Below are 17,380 nucleotides of genomic sequence, written 5' to 3' on the forward strand. Positions count from 1 at the left end.
CCTGGTTACCGAGGTGGGGGAGGAGAGAGGGAGGAGGAGGAGGAGGCGCCGCCATTCATGTCGGGTGGCCGCCGGTGATGGAGGCGGAGGAGCGGACAGCAGCAGCCGCAGGAACAACAACAACAGCGGCGGCGGCGCCTCACCCTCCCTGACCAGCGCATCTCCGCCGGTCTAAGGAGGAGGAGGAGAGAGGGTAAAAAAAGATAAACAACTTTTAATTCTTCACCTGAGGCGACGGACGCCGTGATTGCCAAGATGGCGAGCGAGCCGCCGGCCCGCAGCCTGGACGACATCGACCTCTCCGCCCTCCGGGTAAGCTCCTCTCTCCCCCTCCACCTTTGCCGCGAATATAGACGCACATATCGTCGAGGAAATTACAAAGAGAAAATTAGAGTCTTATTTCTCCACACGAAGGTGCGCCCCCCCCCCCCCCAGTCCTCCTCCGTCCCCACCTCCACCATTCCCCGGGAGGATCCTCACTCTCCCCCCCCCCCCCCCCCCCGGTCCTCTCCTACACCTCCACCATTACCCGGGAGGATCCTCACTCTTCCCCCCCCCCCCCCCCCCCCCCAGTCCTCCTCCGTCCCCACCTCCACCATTCCGCGGGAGGATCCTCACTCCCCAACCCCCCCTGGTCCTCTCCTACACCTCCACCATTCCGCGGGAGGATCCTCACTCCCCACCCCCCCCCCCCCCCCCCCCCGGTCCTCTCCTACACCTCCACCATTCCGCGGGAGGATCCTCACTCCCCACCCCCCCGGTCTTCTCCTCCACCTCCACCATTCCGGCCTGGGAGAAGCCTCACTCCCCAGTCCCCACCTCCACCATTCCCCGGGAGGATCCTCGTCCCCGTCCACCGCCTTCACCTCCACCATTCCCCGGGAGAAGCTTCACTCTCCCCCCCACCCCCCCCGGGGTTGGGAAGTTTCTACCCCCACTGTGTTTGTCGGTGATAAATGGAGAGGGTACTTTGCACTTTAAAAAAATCTTTTTGCAGTTGGATTTTTTTTGAACATTTGCAGTTTAACATGTACATTTGCGCTTTAAAGATCTGCATTTGCAATTTGAAATCTGCATTTTGTACTTTTAAGATCTACAAAGCTACGTCTGCCGCTTTAAAATGTGCATTTGTTTTTTTTTAATCTATGTTTGCACGCTAAATTGTGCATTTGGTTTTTTTTAATCTACGTTTGCACGCTAAAATGTGTATTTGGGCTTTTTAAATCTACGCTTGCACGCTAAAATGTGCGTTTGGGCTTTTAAATGTGCATTTGGGCTTTTAAAATGTGCACTTGGGCTTTTTTACTCTACGTTTGCACGCTAAAATGTGCATTTGGGATTTTAAAATGTGCATTTGCGCTTTTGAAATGTGCATTTGCGCTTTTAAAATGTGCACTTGTACTTTAAAAATGTGCATTTACACAGATCTACAATTTTGCCGCTTTAAAACGTGCATTTGCAGTTTTAAATGTGCTATTACATTTTAAAATCTGCATTTAAAACCAATCTGCATTTGCACTTTTAAAATCTGTATTGAGACTTTAAAAAACTGTATTTTAAAAAAATGTGCATTTGCACTTTAAAATCTGTAGTCCATGTCTTTTCCCACCCAGTGTGGATACATGTATTTTTACATGCCTTTTTTTAATGGCTTTAAACTTGTAAACATTGCACGACGTCTTAATCTTGCTCCTTGTGTGGTGATGCTGTCGGTCGGTTTATGTTTAAGCAGACTGCCAAGAGTGTTTAATTGTCGTATATGCTGATGAACGGAACAGTGAAATTCTTACTTGTAACGGCATAGCACACTACACACAGGGTAAAATATAATAAAAATGTAGGGATTTAATAACCCCACCTCCAATGCAAGAACAAAACCAGAAGCCCTTAGTGCGACCAAAGACTGCCCATAGTTCATAATTACAGTCGTACAGTACGGAAATAGGCCCTTCGACCCATCTTGCCTATGCCAAAGGTGGACACAAAATGCTGGAGTAACTCAGAGGGTCAGGGAGAGAAGGAATGGGTGATGTTTCGGTCGAGATGTCCCACCTGCCTGTGTTGGCCGATATCTAAACCTTTCCTATCCATAAACCTTTCTAAATGACTTAATTGAGGTTACTGTTGTGTAATATTTGAGAGCTCGATGGTTGTGTAAAATCTGTTCTAATAAGGTTATGAATTGTGTAAACCTTTATGATTACCTGGTGCGATTGTTTACTTGCCATAATATTTCTTCCGGTGTTGCAGCAACAATTTTTGTCAGAGCTTAGGGTGGTGGTGCTTAATTGCCTTGTCGGGTACAGGATATTTATTTAAAGGGGACATTGTATTACCTGGAAACATGTAATTCTTTTAATTTTCTAAATAAGGTACGCATAATTAATTGATACAAAAAATGTATTAAAATGTTATATTCCCATATTTAAAAAATGCTGTTCCTTAACTATGCATAGTAATTTTAATAATTTAGATTCCATTTTCTTTGTGATATGAGGATTTTCTATTATTCTAGGACACAAGTCATTTAAAAAAGATAATATTAGCTTTGCCTAGTATTTTGCTGGTATTTTGGGCTATTTTTCCTCTGGTATCCTCCTTAGCCAATGTCAGGCCTGTTAATTCAACTGAATATTTTCTCCATGTGGGCCATCTAACTGTGATGGTGGGCCATCTAACTGTGTCGGAAGGAACTGAAGATGCTGGTTTAAAACATAGATAGACACAAAAAGCTGGAGTAACTCAGGCAGCATGTCTGGAGAGAAGGAATGGGTGATGTTTCGGGTCGAAGAAGGGTCTTGACCTGACATGTCACCCATTCCTTCTCTCCAGAGAACTTGCCTTCTGTGTTAGTTAACGAGCCCTGCAACCTTTTCCCAAATCCGTTGTTACTGCCACCCTCCTTCCATCTTGCTGTTCTCATCTTCGTAGATGTTGTCAATTCCTGATTCAAGGCTCACATTATCTGCAGCTCCTTCGAACAACTCTTCCATTCTACCAGCTGTGCCTTGACACAGAAATAGCCATTGTTTAAGTCGCAAATTGCACCCATTGCAGTGACACAGAAATAGCCATTGTTTAAGTTGCAAATTGCACCCATTGCAGCAGTCACCAAACTGGTTTATCCCTCATCAATCTTTGCATTTGACTCTTGACATTGTTGACCAAACTGGCTTTCTGCCAGGTTTTCTCTTTATTGGAAGATAGACACAAAACCAGAGAGCAGTCCTGAACTAACATCTACCTCGTTGGTGACCCATGGACTATCTTTGAACGGACCTTACTGGCTTTATCTTGCACTAAATGTTATTCCCTTTATCGTGTATGTGTACATTGTGAATGGCTCGATTGTAATCATTGTCTTACCGCTGACTGGTTACCACGCAACAAAAGCTTTTCACTGTACCTTAAGAAAATAACTGCAGATGCGGGTACAAATCGAAGATATTTATTCACAAAATGCTGGAGTAACTCAGCAGGTCAGGCAGCATCTCAGGAGAGAAGGAATGGGTGACGTTTCGGGTCGAGACCCTTCTTCAGACTGTACCTTGGTACACGTGGCAATCAACTAAACTGAAGGAAGGGCCTCGACTTGAAACATTGCCTATTCCTTTTCTCCAGAGATGGTGCCAGACCCTTTGAGTTACTCCAGCAGTTTGTGTCTAACTTTGGTGTAAACCAGCATCTGCAGTTCCTTCCCACACATTTTCAGTTACATATCAGTTTAGACTCCTACTCAACAACTATTAATTTTTCCATCCCTCGATGATTTCTCTCTTGCTACGTTCATCCATGCTCTGCCCCTTGGCACAATCAACCAATCGTTGTTTTCTTGTAGACACAAGGAACGGCTGATGCCTAGTAGAGGAACTCGAGGGGTCTGGCATCATCTGTGGAAGGGGCTGAAGAAGGGTCCTGACCCGAAACGTCGCCTGCCCATTCCCTCCACAGATGTTACGCGACCTGTTGAATTCCCTCAGCACTTTGTGCTTTGCTCAAGCTAGCTTTCTTTCACCTGTCAGTTGCCCATCACCGAATCTTCGTCTGATCCTCTACTTGTTTTTTTTTTTAAAAGGATTCCTGATCTCCAAACCCCACTGTGATGTTCTAGCTGGGTTCCCTTCTTTTCATCTCTCTTAACTTGAACTCATTCAAAACTCAGTGTATAGGTTCTTAGTACAAGTTCTTGGCATCAATCGCTCTTTATCTCACTGCAGTGACTCGATTTCCAAAATTGCCCTCTAGTTCAAATTCCTTCGTGACCTAATCTCATTATTTCTAATTAACGTCTTGAAATCTTGTAAAATATTTGCCACCCGTTCTTATCTGGTCTTATGCTCCACCATTGTTGAATGCCTTGGGCAGTTTAAGCCTATTTTTGTGATTACCTGGTGTAATCTTTTAGCTTCCATAATATTTCTAAGGGTGATCCAGCCACAATCTTTATCAAAGCATTTGGGAAGTTTGTGCCGTGAAAATACCTTGTTTGTATTGCCTTGGAGGGTCAGGAGAAATTCTTATGTAGTGTAAATACGGTGGCGTAGTGAGATAGTTGCTGCCTTACAGCACCAGAGACCCGGGATTGATCCTGACTAGGGTTACTTGTCTGTGCGGAGTTTGTACGTTCTCCTCGTGACCTGTGTGGGTTTTCTCCGAAATTTTCAGTTTCCTCCTACACTCCAAAGACGTGCAGGTTTGTAGGTTAATTGGCTTGGTAAATGTAAAAATTGTTCCCAGTGGGTATAGGATAGTATTAATATGTGGGGATCGCTGGTCGGCGCGGACCCGGTGGGCTGAAGGGCCTGTTTCCATGCTGTATCTCTAAACTAAACAGACCATCCCCATGCCTCCACGAGCCACTGAGTTCCTCCAGCAGATTGTCTTCTTCGCTCCTCTTTCTAACATTCGTTATGTAATACTCAAGCTTAGAAACTTGTCACCTGTATTTATTTTTATCAGCTTCCTCAATCTATTTAGAAAGCTTTCACACTTTAATATGATGCTTAAAACCAAGAAAATTAATGTTTCCGGTGCAAATAAATTGTATCATTTATAACATACCAGAGATATAGAAAGTAATGAAAAGAGATGGCCAGAGGCAGTATAAGAACACAGTGGAGCAACAGGCCAGAGGTAGGGCTTGCACGTTAAGGAGTTGATGGGAAGACGGAGCTGGATGGGAGAGTGAATGGTGGGGAAGGTGAGAGAAGATGTGCAGGTTTGTATGTTAATTGACTTCTGTTTTAAAACAAAAACTAATTTGACCCTAGTGTGTCGGATAGTGTTAGTGTACGGGGTGATCGCTGGTTGGTGTGGACTCGACGGGCCTGTTTCCACACTATCTCTAAAGTAAAGTACGAAAGGTGATCAGATGGAACAACAAAAGGTCAAAACGGATGAGACAAGATAATAAAGTGGAACCAGACGAAGGGAGGATAAATTAAGTATGCGAGTCGCAGGCCCCAGTGACCAGCTCAGGAAGGAGAAAGAAACGGGGCTGGCGGTGGATGGAAAGAAGGATGTGTGTGAGAGGATGTGTAGGAAGGAACTGCAAATGCTGGTTTACGCCGGGGATAGACACAAAATGTTGGAGCCAGGCAACATCTCTGGATAAAAGGAATGGATGACGTTTCAGGTCAGAAGAAGTGTATCGACCCGAAATGTCACCCAGAGAATTCAGATCTCCAGAGATGCTGCCTGTCCTGCTGAGTTACTGCTCTTTCTACTCTCAAACTATGTACTTGCACTCCGAGATTCCTCTGCTCTACAACACTCCACAGGGCACTGCCGTTCACTGTGTATGTAGGTCCTGCCCTGGTTTGACTTTCCAAAATGCAACATCTCGCACTTATCTGCATTAAACTCCATAAATCATTCCTCAGCCAACTTGCCCAACTGATCAAAGATTCTGCTGCTATTTTTGACAACCATTTTTGCTCTTTGAAACCACCAACCTTAGCGTGGGACCAGCACTGATCCCTGAGGCACACCACTAGTCACTGGCCATCCATCATAACCTGGAAAACAACCTTTTAACCATCAACCTCTGTTTCCTTCCATGAAGCCAATTCTCTATCCAGTCAGCTAGCTATCCCTTACGATCTAACCTTCCAGAGTGGAACCGTATCAAATGATTACTTCAAAAAACTAAATCAGATTCATAAGACACTATCACCCACATACAAAATAATGCTGACTGTCTAATCAGTCCCTATCCTTCCAAATGTATAGATCTACCTCAATCCTCCCCAGTAACTTGCCTATCACAGATGTTAGGCTCACTGGTTAATTGTTCCCTGGCTTTTCCTTGCAGCCCTTCTTAAAGGGAGGAACAACATTAGTCACCCTCCAGTCTTCCAGCACCTCGCCCATGAGTTATGATTCATATACCTCGGCCCAGGTGCCTGCAATTTAATCTCTTGCTTCCCGTGGTGTCCTTTGATATATCTGACCAGACGAGGGAAATTTATCTGCCTTCATATGACATTCAGCACCTCCTCAACCGTAATGTTGACTGTCCTCAAGACATCTCCAATAACTGTCCCAAGTTCCCCAGTCTTCATGTCCTTGTCGGTGGTAAAAACTGAAGAGGGATATTCATTGAGGACCTTGCCGTAAAGAGATGTGTAGGAAAGAACTTCAGTTGTGTAGGAATGAAACCAAAGCGATCATCTCTTTGGGCAATTTAGACACAAAATGCTGGAGAAACTCAGCGGGACAGGCAGCATCTCTGGAGAGAAGGAATGGGTGACATTTCGGATCGAGGAAGTGTCTCTCCCGTGATGCTGCCTGTTCCGCTGAGTTACTCCAGCATTTTGTGTCTAAATTGTCCAAAGAGATGATTGCTTTGTTTTCTTAAGGACCCTGTTTTCTCTCTTTACCCTCTTTCCCTTCATGTAGTTGTAAAGCTTCTTTGGATCGCACTGATTCCTCAGCTATGCATTAATCTGTTTTATCTTCCTGTCCCCTCCCTCACTAGCAAGTGGCATTATTAATCTGGAGATCACTGCTCTGGAAATCCATCTCTTGAACCTTTTGCCAAGCTTCCTATAGTTATTTAGCAGGACCTCATTCATTTTCTTATGGCAACACGCACAATGACTTCTGGTTGCTCCCCCTCCCCCCTTGAGAATGTCATGCAGCCACTCCGAGACATTTTGAGCCCTGGTCCCAGGGAAGCAATACGCCAACTGGAGAAGTTGATAACTGGCTTGTGTATTCCCAGTATAAAATTTAAGATGTTTGTATAAATTCATTTGACATGTAGTAGAATGCACTGCATTATTGCTTATGTTGCCTGCATTTAATTTTACTGAATAATTTAAATGCTATAGTTTAGTGATGCAGGCAGAAAGAGTCCACACCAACCAGCGATCCCCGCACATTAACACTATCCTACACACACTAAGGACAATTTACATTTATATCAAGCCAATTAACCTATAAGCCCGTATGTCTTTGGAGCATGGGAGGAAACCGAAGATCTTGCAGAAACCCTACGCAGGTCATGGGGAGAACATACAGACACAGAAGGTATTTATTCACAAAATGCTGGAGTAACTCAGCAGGTCAGGCAGCATCTCAGGAGAGAAGGAATGGGTGAGGTCTCGACCCGAAACGTCACCCATTCCTTCTCTCCCGAGATGCTGCCTGACCTGCTGAGTAACTCCAGTATTTTGTGAAAAAATACCTTCGATTTGTACCAGCATCTGCAGTTATCTTCTTATACATAAAGACACAGACTCCGTAAGGCAGCAACTCTGCCGCTGTGCCACCCTGCTTCCCCTAATAATAGATAAAATAAATTTGCGTGTAGAGTTTCAAATTATCAATGTGCATATTATTATATTATATCTTCAACGTAGCAAATTGTCATATGGTGGTTCTTCGGTATGCTTTAAAAAAAAGACTCTACAATTGACAATGAGCCGAATGATTTGTTTGAGGTAGCCTTTAAAGAGAGGCAACAAAGAAACTCTTCAGCTTGAGTTCCGGGCAACTGAAAGGAGAGCAGCCAGTGCTAAAACAATGGCTAGTTGAGAGTTATGTGTAGACCCCAAGTCGGAGGATAGTGCAGGGCAGTTAGTGAAGCCGGTGCCTTGCAGCGCCAGAGATTTGGGTTCAATCTGACCTGTGTTGTCTGAGTGGAGTTTGCATGTAGTCCCTGTGACCACGTGGGGTTCCTCCGTGTGCTCCGGTTTCCTCCCTCTGCCCAAAGATGTGTGGATTGGTAGTTGGGGGAATTGATGAGAATGTGGGGAGAATAAAAGGGGATTAATATAGAACAAGTGTAAATGGTTAGGAAGGAACTGCAGATGCTGGTTTACACCAAAGATAGACACAAAATGCTGGGGTAACTCGGTGGATCAGGCAGCTTCTCTGGAGAAAAGGAATAGGTGATGTTTTGGATTGAGACCCTTCTTCAGGCTAAGGGAGTCTGGAGAGGGAATCTAGAGGTATGAAAATGTACAGAACAAATCAAAAGCAGGACCAATGACCAAGGAATGGTGGAGCCATTGTTGGCTCTGGGGGAGGTGATAACGAAGGAATAAGAACAGTGAAACTAGCAGGATGACTGGGGAGGGGTGGTAGGAGTATAAATGGTTCGTGATTGGCATGGATCGGATGTGCCAAAGGATCTGTTCCCTTGCTGTGCCCCTCTATGACTAATATGTATCTTTGAGAGTTGTCAAGCGGAAAAGTAGAAATGGGGAGGGGAGTGTCGACAAGAGTTTAAAACCAGTGATAATTATAAAATGGACTGATAGTTCAACAGGAAGCCAAAGTAGATTCATGTGTACAATGGTTTAGTTGGTCTTGGTGAGCACAGTGTGGTCATATGACTGCACGCAAGCACATAGTCAACAGAATTTTGGTGTTCTCAAGAAAGGTAGGTTGGAGATCTTGTTAGAATAGTTCAATGTAAAAGTGGTTAGAACGTGAGATTTGAGGTAGTGTAAAAGTGGTTAGAACGCGAGATTTGAGATCGGATTAAAAAAGAAAAAAGCTGTAGATGCTGCAACTTAGAAATAAAAATACAAGTTGCTGGAAATATCTTGATGGTCAGGCAAAATTTGTGGAGAGAATCAACGTTAGCATTTTAGGTCACTGACCTTTGATCAGAACTGGAAAAAGTTAGCAGTCAGACATGTTAAGTTGCAGAGAAGGGGATGGAGTGGTGTGAACAAAGCAAGCGTCTGATAAGATGGAGATCAAGATCCAAGACACAAATAGCAATGAAGTTGGGCCGATGTTCACCGCAGCTCGTCTCTCTGGCGGAGATGCAAGTAGAATGAGATGACAGAATGCAGAGGAGAAAGACTAGACTGATGCAGGAAATGTGAGATGCAAGACACTGCACTGTCTGGAACTGGTCGGCGTGGACCCAGTGGGCAAAAAGGGCCTGTTTCCACTCTGTATCTGTAAACTAAACTATAGAATAAGAATGCTTGAAATCCTTTGATCGGGCAGCATTAATGGAGGGAGTGAACTGGAGTTTATGTCAAGTTAATAATAATAATAATAATAATACATTACATTTATATAGCTCATATACTCAAAGACGCTTTACAGGGATTTAGAGAACATAGGGAAGTGAATAAATAGATAAACAAGTAAACAAACAGAGAAAGGAGACAGAGGGTGGGGTGACCTTCAGTGGTTGAAGGCAGTACTGAATAGGTGAGACTTCAGTGATGTTTTGAACGTGGTGAGTGTGGAGGAGTCTCTGACGGTTTGAGGTAGTGAGTTCCATAGGGTGGGAGCAGCGATGGAGAAAGCCCTGTCCCCCCAGGATCTGAGTTTAGTCCGGATGTGGGGGGATAGGAGATTGGCAGCGGCAGAGCGGAGGGTGCAGGTGGGAGTGTGCCTGTGGAGGAGGTCGGTCAGGTAGGATGGGGCCAGGTTATGGAGGGCTTTGTAGGTCATGAGGAGGATTTTGTACTGGATTCTCTGGGGGATGGGGAGCCAGTGGAGTTTGTAAAGGACGGGAGTGATATGGTCACGGATCGGGGTGTGGGTGAGTAGACGGGCAGCGGAGTTTTGAATGTATTGAAGTTTACTGATGATTTTTGAGGGTGCGCCATAGAGGAGGCTGTTGCAGTAGTCCAGACGGGAAGTGATGAAGGCGTGGATGAGGGTTTCTGCAGCTGTGGAGGAGAGGCATGGACGGAGACGGGCAATGTTTTTGAGGTGGAAGAAGGCTGTCTTTGTGATGTGTTTGATGTGTTTGTCGAAGGAGAGGGTTTGATCAAAGATGATTCCAAGATTCCGGATGTGAGGGGAGGTGGATACTGGGAGACCATCAATGTTGAGGATGAAGTTTTGGGTGGATTTGGTGAGCGTTTTTGGACCAATGATGATGATTTCAGATTTGTTGCAATTGAGTTTGAGGAAATTTGATTGAAGCCAAGATTTTATTTCAGTGATACAGTTTGTCAGTGTAGAGTGTGTGGTGGGGGAGATTGACTTGGTGGAGATGAGGAGCTGGATATCATCGGCGAAGCAGTGGAAGTTGAGACCATGACGGCGGATTAATTGACCAAGGGGGAACAGGTAGAGGGATGAAGAGGAGGGGGCCAAGGACTGAGCCTTGGGGGACACCTTGGGGGAGGGGAGCGGTGGGGGATTTACAGTTGTTAATGGAGATGAACTGGTGTCTGTCAGAGAGGTAAGATTTGAACCAGGATAGGGCTGTGCCGGTGATGTTAAAGGAGGTTTCAAGTCGGGTGAGCAGAATGGAGTGATTTATGGTGTCAAAGGCGGCGCTGAGATCAAGTAGGATGAGGATGTTGAGGTTGCCAGCGTCGGAGGAGAGGAGAATGTCGTTTGTGATTTTGAGGAGCGCAGTTTCAGTACAGTGGTTGGAGCGGAATCCGGATTGGAAAATTTCATACAGGTTATTGGTAGAGAGGTGGTGTTTGAGTTGGGAAGCTACAGCACGTTCCAAAACGTTGGACAGAAAGGGTAGGTTGGAGATTGGTGTGAAGTTGTTTGGGGTGTCAGGGTTTAGACCAGGTTTTTTCAGAATGGGGGTGACAGCAGCGATTTTGAGGGATGGCGGGACGATGCCAGTGGACAGGGAGGAGTTTATTGTTGCAGTGATAAGTGGAGAGAGAGCAGGAAGGCAGGCCTTGACAAAGCTGGAGGGGATGGGGTCCAGAGAGCAGGTGGCAGTTTTTATTCCTGTGAAGAGGTCAGAGAGGTCGATGGTGGAGACTGGGGAGAACTGAGGCAGGGGTTGACAGGATAAGGGGGGGCAGGTGGTTTGAGGGGGAGCAGGTGCGTTGGTGGTTAAGGTACTGTAGATGTTGTCTATTTTGCTTTGGAAGAATGAAAGGAAAGTGGTGCATTTGTCAACTGTGAATGATTGGGAGATGGTGTCCAGGGGGCTGAGGAGTTTGTTTATTGTAGAGAAGAGTGTTTTTGGGTTTCCGGAGCCAGCGTGAATTATTTGAGAGTAGTAGGTGGAGTGGGCGCGGGAGAGGGCATCTTTGTAGTGCTGCAGGTGGTCTTTGTAGGCTTGGGAGTGAATTGTGAGACCTGTTTTGTTGCGGAGTCTTTCAAGTTGGCGGGCATGAGTTTTCATCATGCGGAGTTCAGGGGTAAACCAGGGAGCAGAGTGGGTGAATGAAACTTTTGGTTTTTATAGGTGCAAGCTGGTCGAGGCAGGAGGAGAGAGTGCGGTTGTAGTAGTCAGTGAGGTCAGATGGGCTGTGGAGGTCAACGAAGGGAGAGGCGGACATTATTTCAGAGAGGGAGGATGAGAGCGAGGTAGGTGAAACAGAGTTATGACCTTTTGTCAGAACTGGCCGCTGATATGAACTGGCAAGGCAGGTTATCTGAAAGAATCACAGTTGAGCAATTGGTGGTTTTATATATCTCTAGTCTTCCTCTCCCCTGAGTCTGAAGAGTCTCGACCCAAAATTGTCACCCATTCCTTCTCTCTGGGGTCCTGCTGAGTTACTCCAGCATTTTATGTCTATCTTTGTGTGGTTTTAGTGATGAGACTGAAAATAGGTGGCTGACAATGAGAATCCATCTTGTTACAAATTGTCTTTAACATGGCTGGTTTTTTTGCAATTTGAATATAATTCTATTTTGTACAGAAAATGAGGGTATTGGAAAGAATTGTGTCCCAGACCTAATTAAGAATGATCCAAATCAAACAAAGCTGCCCTGTGAAGAGTCCTTCAGCAATATGCATTTCACATTTGTGTGATCTTTAAAAAAAATTGTGGTGAATTATTTCTTTTGAAAATCATGGATGTATCATGCCACATATGGATGGTCTTATGCAAACATCTCTTATTCAGCTGCTTATGAAGTTTAAGCTGCATTATGCTCATTTTTGCAGGGAGCAATCTGTTCAATGTTTTGTAGGAACTAAACCGATAATATACAACCAGATGTATGTATTTGAGAGTTTACCCTTTAACATCTGATGGGATTTTACTGGGCTATGCAATTTGCTGAACTGCAGATGCTGGTTAATACACAAAAGGACACAAGTTGCTGGAGTAGCTCAGCAGGTCAGGCAGCATCTTTGGAGAGAAGAACATTCCTTCATGACATTGAAAGTGAGATTTATATAGTTATGATTGACTGTCTTTACTAATGTAGTAGGCGTCTATACTGTATAACTCTTTAGACTTTTGACATAAGGGGTCTGTGCAGACCAGTGAATTCCCCTGCCCCCGGTACACTAACACCATCCCACACACTAGGGACAATTTACAATTTTACTGAAGCTAATTAACCTACAAAACTTGTGCGTCTTTGGAATGTGGGAGGAAACCAGACAAAACCCATGCGGTCACAGAGAGAACGTGCAAACTCCGTACAGACAGCACTTGTAGTCGTGATCGAACTGGGGTGTCTGGCGCTGTAAGGCAGCAACTCTACCCGCCTTTCCATTCTGCCGCCCAATTCCTGACAACTTAAGACACTTCAGTATTTCACATGGACCCCATCCCTTTCTCTAAATTGGGATTTATCCTTGGAACAGACTTCCAATGAATGGTACGGTGTACGTCATCGCTGAACTGCTTTGCTGATGAGTTTGCTGGGTCTGTTCCAGAGTAACTTAATTACAAATAAATTATCACACTTTTTAATTAACTCCAACATCTGCTCGGGAGCTTCGGACTCCATAAAATCAAATGATATATTACAAAGTTAAACTTCCCTGCTTAGTATGGAAGTTCCTGTTCTTTTAAAAACAACTTAATCGGGTCATTCAGGTCTTTCTAAGGAGTGATTTGTTACCTTGTGTTGGGATATAAAAGCTGGAGATATGATGCTTTAAAAAAAATGGTACAGTGAAGAAAACAATCTCTTTAATACTCTTGAGGAGCTCGCCACTTTGACCCGTGCACAACGTTCCAGTCCAAAGTTAGTATAAGAAGCAAACATTTCTGTCACCCCTCCCCCCTGCATAAAATGTGCGAGTATGTTACTTCGAAAATAAAATGCTCAAATCTCAGCAAGCAATCGGTGGAGAGAACAATATGTTTTAGATATGGATCCTTCAGTTTTCTAGCATGTAACAATTTGCTTTTGTTTTCTGTTTGGCCGGTTTAGGACTAAATAGTCCGATTTTATTAGAAAAACATCCGGAGTGAAATCTATCAAATGGAAGATTGTACTAATATAATAGTTGTTGATATTTCACTCTTCCTGTCTCTTCTCCCTCCCAAAAACATCACCTAGTTAGATCAGGCTTTAACATGAAGGACAGACACAACATGTGAATAACTCAGCAGGTCAGGCAGTATGTCTGGAGAAAATGGATGGGTGGCATTTTGGGTCGGAGCCTTTTTGGGATCCCGAGAATTTGATTAGAATGTACTATTTGTACTTGCTATTCTGCCTCCTGTTTGTTTCACATGCATTTGGTTAACACGTAGAAACGAGGAACTGCAGTTGCTGGTTTAGGGAGAAAAAATACACCAACTGCTGGAGTAACTCAGACAGCCCCACTGAAAGACATGGATAGCTGATGTTTTGGGTTGGGACCCTTCTTCAGACTGTTGTTGGGGGGGGAGGGGGGGGGAGAGGGATGAAGCTGGAAGAGTGGAGGTGTAGGGCAAAGCATGGCAGGCAACAAGTGAACACAGGGGAGGGGCAGTTTGCTTGGCAGATGTTTGGCAAAGGCCAGAGATGAAAAAGTTGAAGGTGCGAGATAAAATGTTTGTAGTGTTGCAAATTGTGAAGCCAGAGGAAAGAATGTGGAGGGAGTGGAGAAACAGGGCGAGTCTAGGAGGGGCACATACTCGGTGTACATACTCGGTGTACAAGTTGTAGGTTGAAATTGTCCTAATCCTGGTCAGCTGGATACAGCAAGGGCCTTGAGTGTTGCGATAGGAGAATGTGGGTGAGGCCCCACTAAAATACTGCTGAAACAACCTTTGACAGATGGCAAAAATCATATCTCGGCTTCGCCACCTGTCGAGGTTCTTGGCATTTCTAGCCTGATCTAACTTGATCTTTAGACTTTGGCGATACAGCGTGGAAACCGGCCCTTCCACCTACCGAGTCCCACACACAATTTTACAGAAGCCAATTAACCTACCAGACTGTACATCTTTGCAGTGTGGGAGGAAACCGGAGCACCCGGAGAAAACCCACCGAAAGAAGGTACAAACTCCGTACGGACAGCACCAGTAGTCGGGATCGAACCCGGGTCTCTGGCACTGTAAGGCAGCAACTCTACCGCTGTACCACTGTGCTGCAGCGACTCGCTGTTCTAATCCGGAGAAGGATCTGTGAGTGTGGAGTCCAGGGGCACTAGAATCTTGCAGTCCTTTATTCAGTTGTGAAGGTAAATATGCCCACTCCAAAATATCCTGGTGGGAGGGTGGGTTGTGTGTACAATGGGAATAACGAGCATGGATAGGCGAGTTTCACTGGCAGTATTGCATTTTAAAAATAGCTAAAATATTTTTCTGGATATATATCTGAACCCTGGGAGCATTCTTCCTGTTTCTACCAAAGTATGAAGAAGGATCCCGACCTGAAACATCACCTATCCATGTTTCCAGAGGTGCTGCCTCATCCACTGAGTTACGCCAGCACTGTCTTTTTTTGTAAACCAGCACCTCAATTCCTTGTTTCTACATTCTACCTGCTTGTTATTTTTCATGTGACATGATCATTTTTGCAGGTATATTAATTTAGTTAACCTACTGTTTTCAAGAGAGTTGGATTTAGCTCTTGGGGCTAAAGGAATCAAGGGATGTGGGGAAAAAGCAGGAACGGGGTACTGATTTTAAATGATAAGCCATGATCATATTGAACGGCAGTGCTGGCTCGAACGGCCGAATGGCCTATTCCTGCACCTATGTTTCTAGAGATGCAGCATGGGAACTAACCCTTGTCCCATTCGACCATCGAGCACCAGTTTATTTAGATTTAGAGATACAGCGCGGAAACAGGCCCTTCGGCCCACCGAGTCCGTGCCGCCCAGCGATCCCCGCACATTAATACTATCCTACATGCACTAGGGACACTTTTTAAAAAAAAATTTACATTTGCCCAGCCAATTAACCTACATACCTGTACGCCTTTGGATATACAAGTACAAGAAAATAATTGCAGATGCTGGTACAAATCGAAGGTATTTATTCACAAAATGCTGGAGTAACTCAGCAGGTCAGGCAGCATCTCTGGAGAGAAGGAATTGGTGACGTTTCGGGTCGAGACCCTTCTTCAGACTGATGTCAGGGGGGCGGGACAAAGGAAGGATATAGGTGGAGACAGGAAGATAGAGGGAGATCTGGGAAGGAGGAGGGGAAGAGAGGGACAGAGGAACTATCTAAAGTTGGAGAAGTCGATGTTCATACCACTGGGCTGCAAGCTGCCCAGGCGAAATATGAGGTGTTGTTCCTCCAATTTCCGGTTGGCCTCACTATGGCACTGGAGAAGGCCCATGACAGAAAGGTCAGACTGGGAATGGGAGGGGGAGTTGGAAGTGCTCGGCCACCGGGAGATCAGTTTGGTCAATGCGGACCGAGCGCAGGTGTTGAGCGAAGCGATCGCCGACATCCACTCCCTGCACACTATGGGCAATTTACAGAGGCCAAATCACCTCCAAACCCGCACCTCTTTGGGATGTGGGTGGTAACTAGAGGAAACCCACACAGCCACGGGGAGAACGTACAAACTCCACGTAGATAGCACCTGAGGTCAGGATCGAACCCGAGTCGTTGGGGCTGTGAGGCAGCATCACTACCAGCTGCACCACTGTCACAAAGCAAAACTCAGCTAAAATGCAAGCAAAGCAAATACTTCAAACAGCTGTGAGATAAATAAATAGCTAATCTCTTTTTAGCTAGTTAATAGATAGTTGAGGTTAAATAGTGGTCATATAATTTAGAAATCTCTGCTTGTGTGGTGCTGCCATCTAATCTTCATACAGCTATGTCAGAGTGCATGCGCAAATGTTTTAATCTTAAAGATAGTGTACTGAAAATACAGTATTTCCTCAGTATTCCTACAACAATGTCAGAGGGCATGTGACAATGTTTTAATCTTAAAGATAGTTCTATGAAAATAATGTTTCCTCTTTATTACCTTGGGTATAGACACACTCAGCAGGTCAGGCAGCATCTCTGGAGAAAAGGAATAGGTGACGTTTAGAGTCACACTGGGATTCAGGGGAGAGGAAAAGGTACAAAAGACAAATGAATGTTCAGTCTCAGTCTGAAGAAGGGTCTCAACTCGAAATATCACCTATTCCTTTTCTCCACAGATGCTGGTTGACCCACTGAGTTACTCCAGCATTGTGCGTCAATCTTTGGTGTAAACCAGCATCTGAAGTTCCTACTTAGACATTACCCTGGGCATGCCAATCTAGGCTGATTGTTCAAGTAGGATCTGATCTCATTTCCCTTTTGGCACACAAGCAAAACAACCTGAGGCATTGTATAAATAAAACATCTTTGCTTACCCAAGATAATGATGTAAATGATTTTACTTTGCACCTGAAAAAATTAGACCAGGATGGGTGTGGTAGAGAAAATGTGTGACAAAGAGTACCTCTGTAAACGGTCACATGTTAGGTGTTGTAACCAATGCATTCTGCATTTACATGAAGCCGAGCTTTCCATTGTGTTTCTTGTGCTACTGTGTACAGAATTCAGAGACATGTTGTTACATGATCTTTGGTGATGTTCTGTAAAGCTCAAGATCCAAGCCTGCTTTTTCAAAGCTTGCAAAAAAAAATCTGACTACTTGTTCTTCCTCTATCCACAAAAAAATCACGAGTATATTGAATGCACATTCTTCATTTGCAAGCCCTGCTGCTTAAGGAAGAAGGGAGTTTAAAAAGTGGGGCAGTTCAAATGTCAGTAGCAGGACAATTGCTTGAGTGTTTTTCAGG

The 17,380-nt window shown here is 44.7% G+C and overlaps 1 protein-coding gene across 1 annotated transcript in view; it reads left to right on the forward strand.

The window, feature by feature from the left end:
- The window catches only part of LOC144609331 (mitogen-activated protein kinase kinase kinase kinase 4-like), a 193,425-nt gene continuing 176,045 nt past the window's right edge, over positions 1-17,380 (forward strand). Inside the window, exon 1 of the mRNA XM_078427755.1 lies at positions 1-312. Within this exon, the coding sequence (XP_078283881.1) occupies positions 256-312 (57 nt within the window). The 5' untranslated portion in view covers positions 1-255. The remainder of the gene's footprint in view (positions 313-17,380) is intronic.

The sequence above is a fragment of the Rhinoraja longicauda genome, chromosome 34 (assembly GCF_053455715.1).
Source record: "Rhinoraja longicauda isolate Sanriku21f chromosome 34, sRhiLon1.1, whole genome shotgun sequence".
Lineage (NCBI taxonomy): Eukaryota > Metazoa > Chordata > Chondrichthyes > Rajiformes > Arhynchobatidae > Rhinoraja > Rhinoraja longicauda.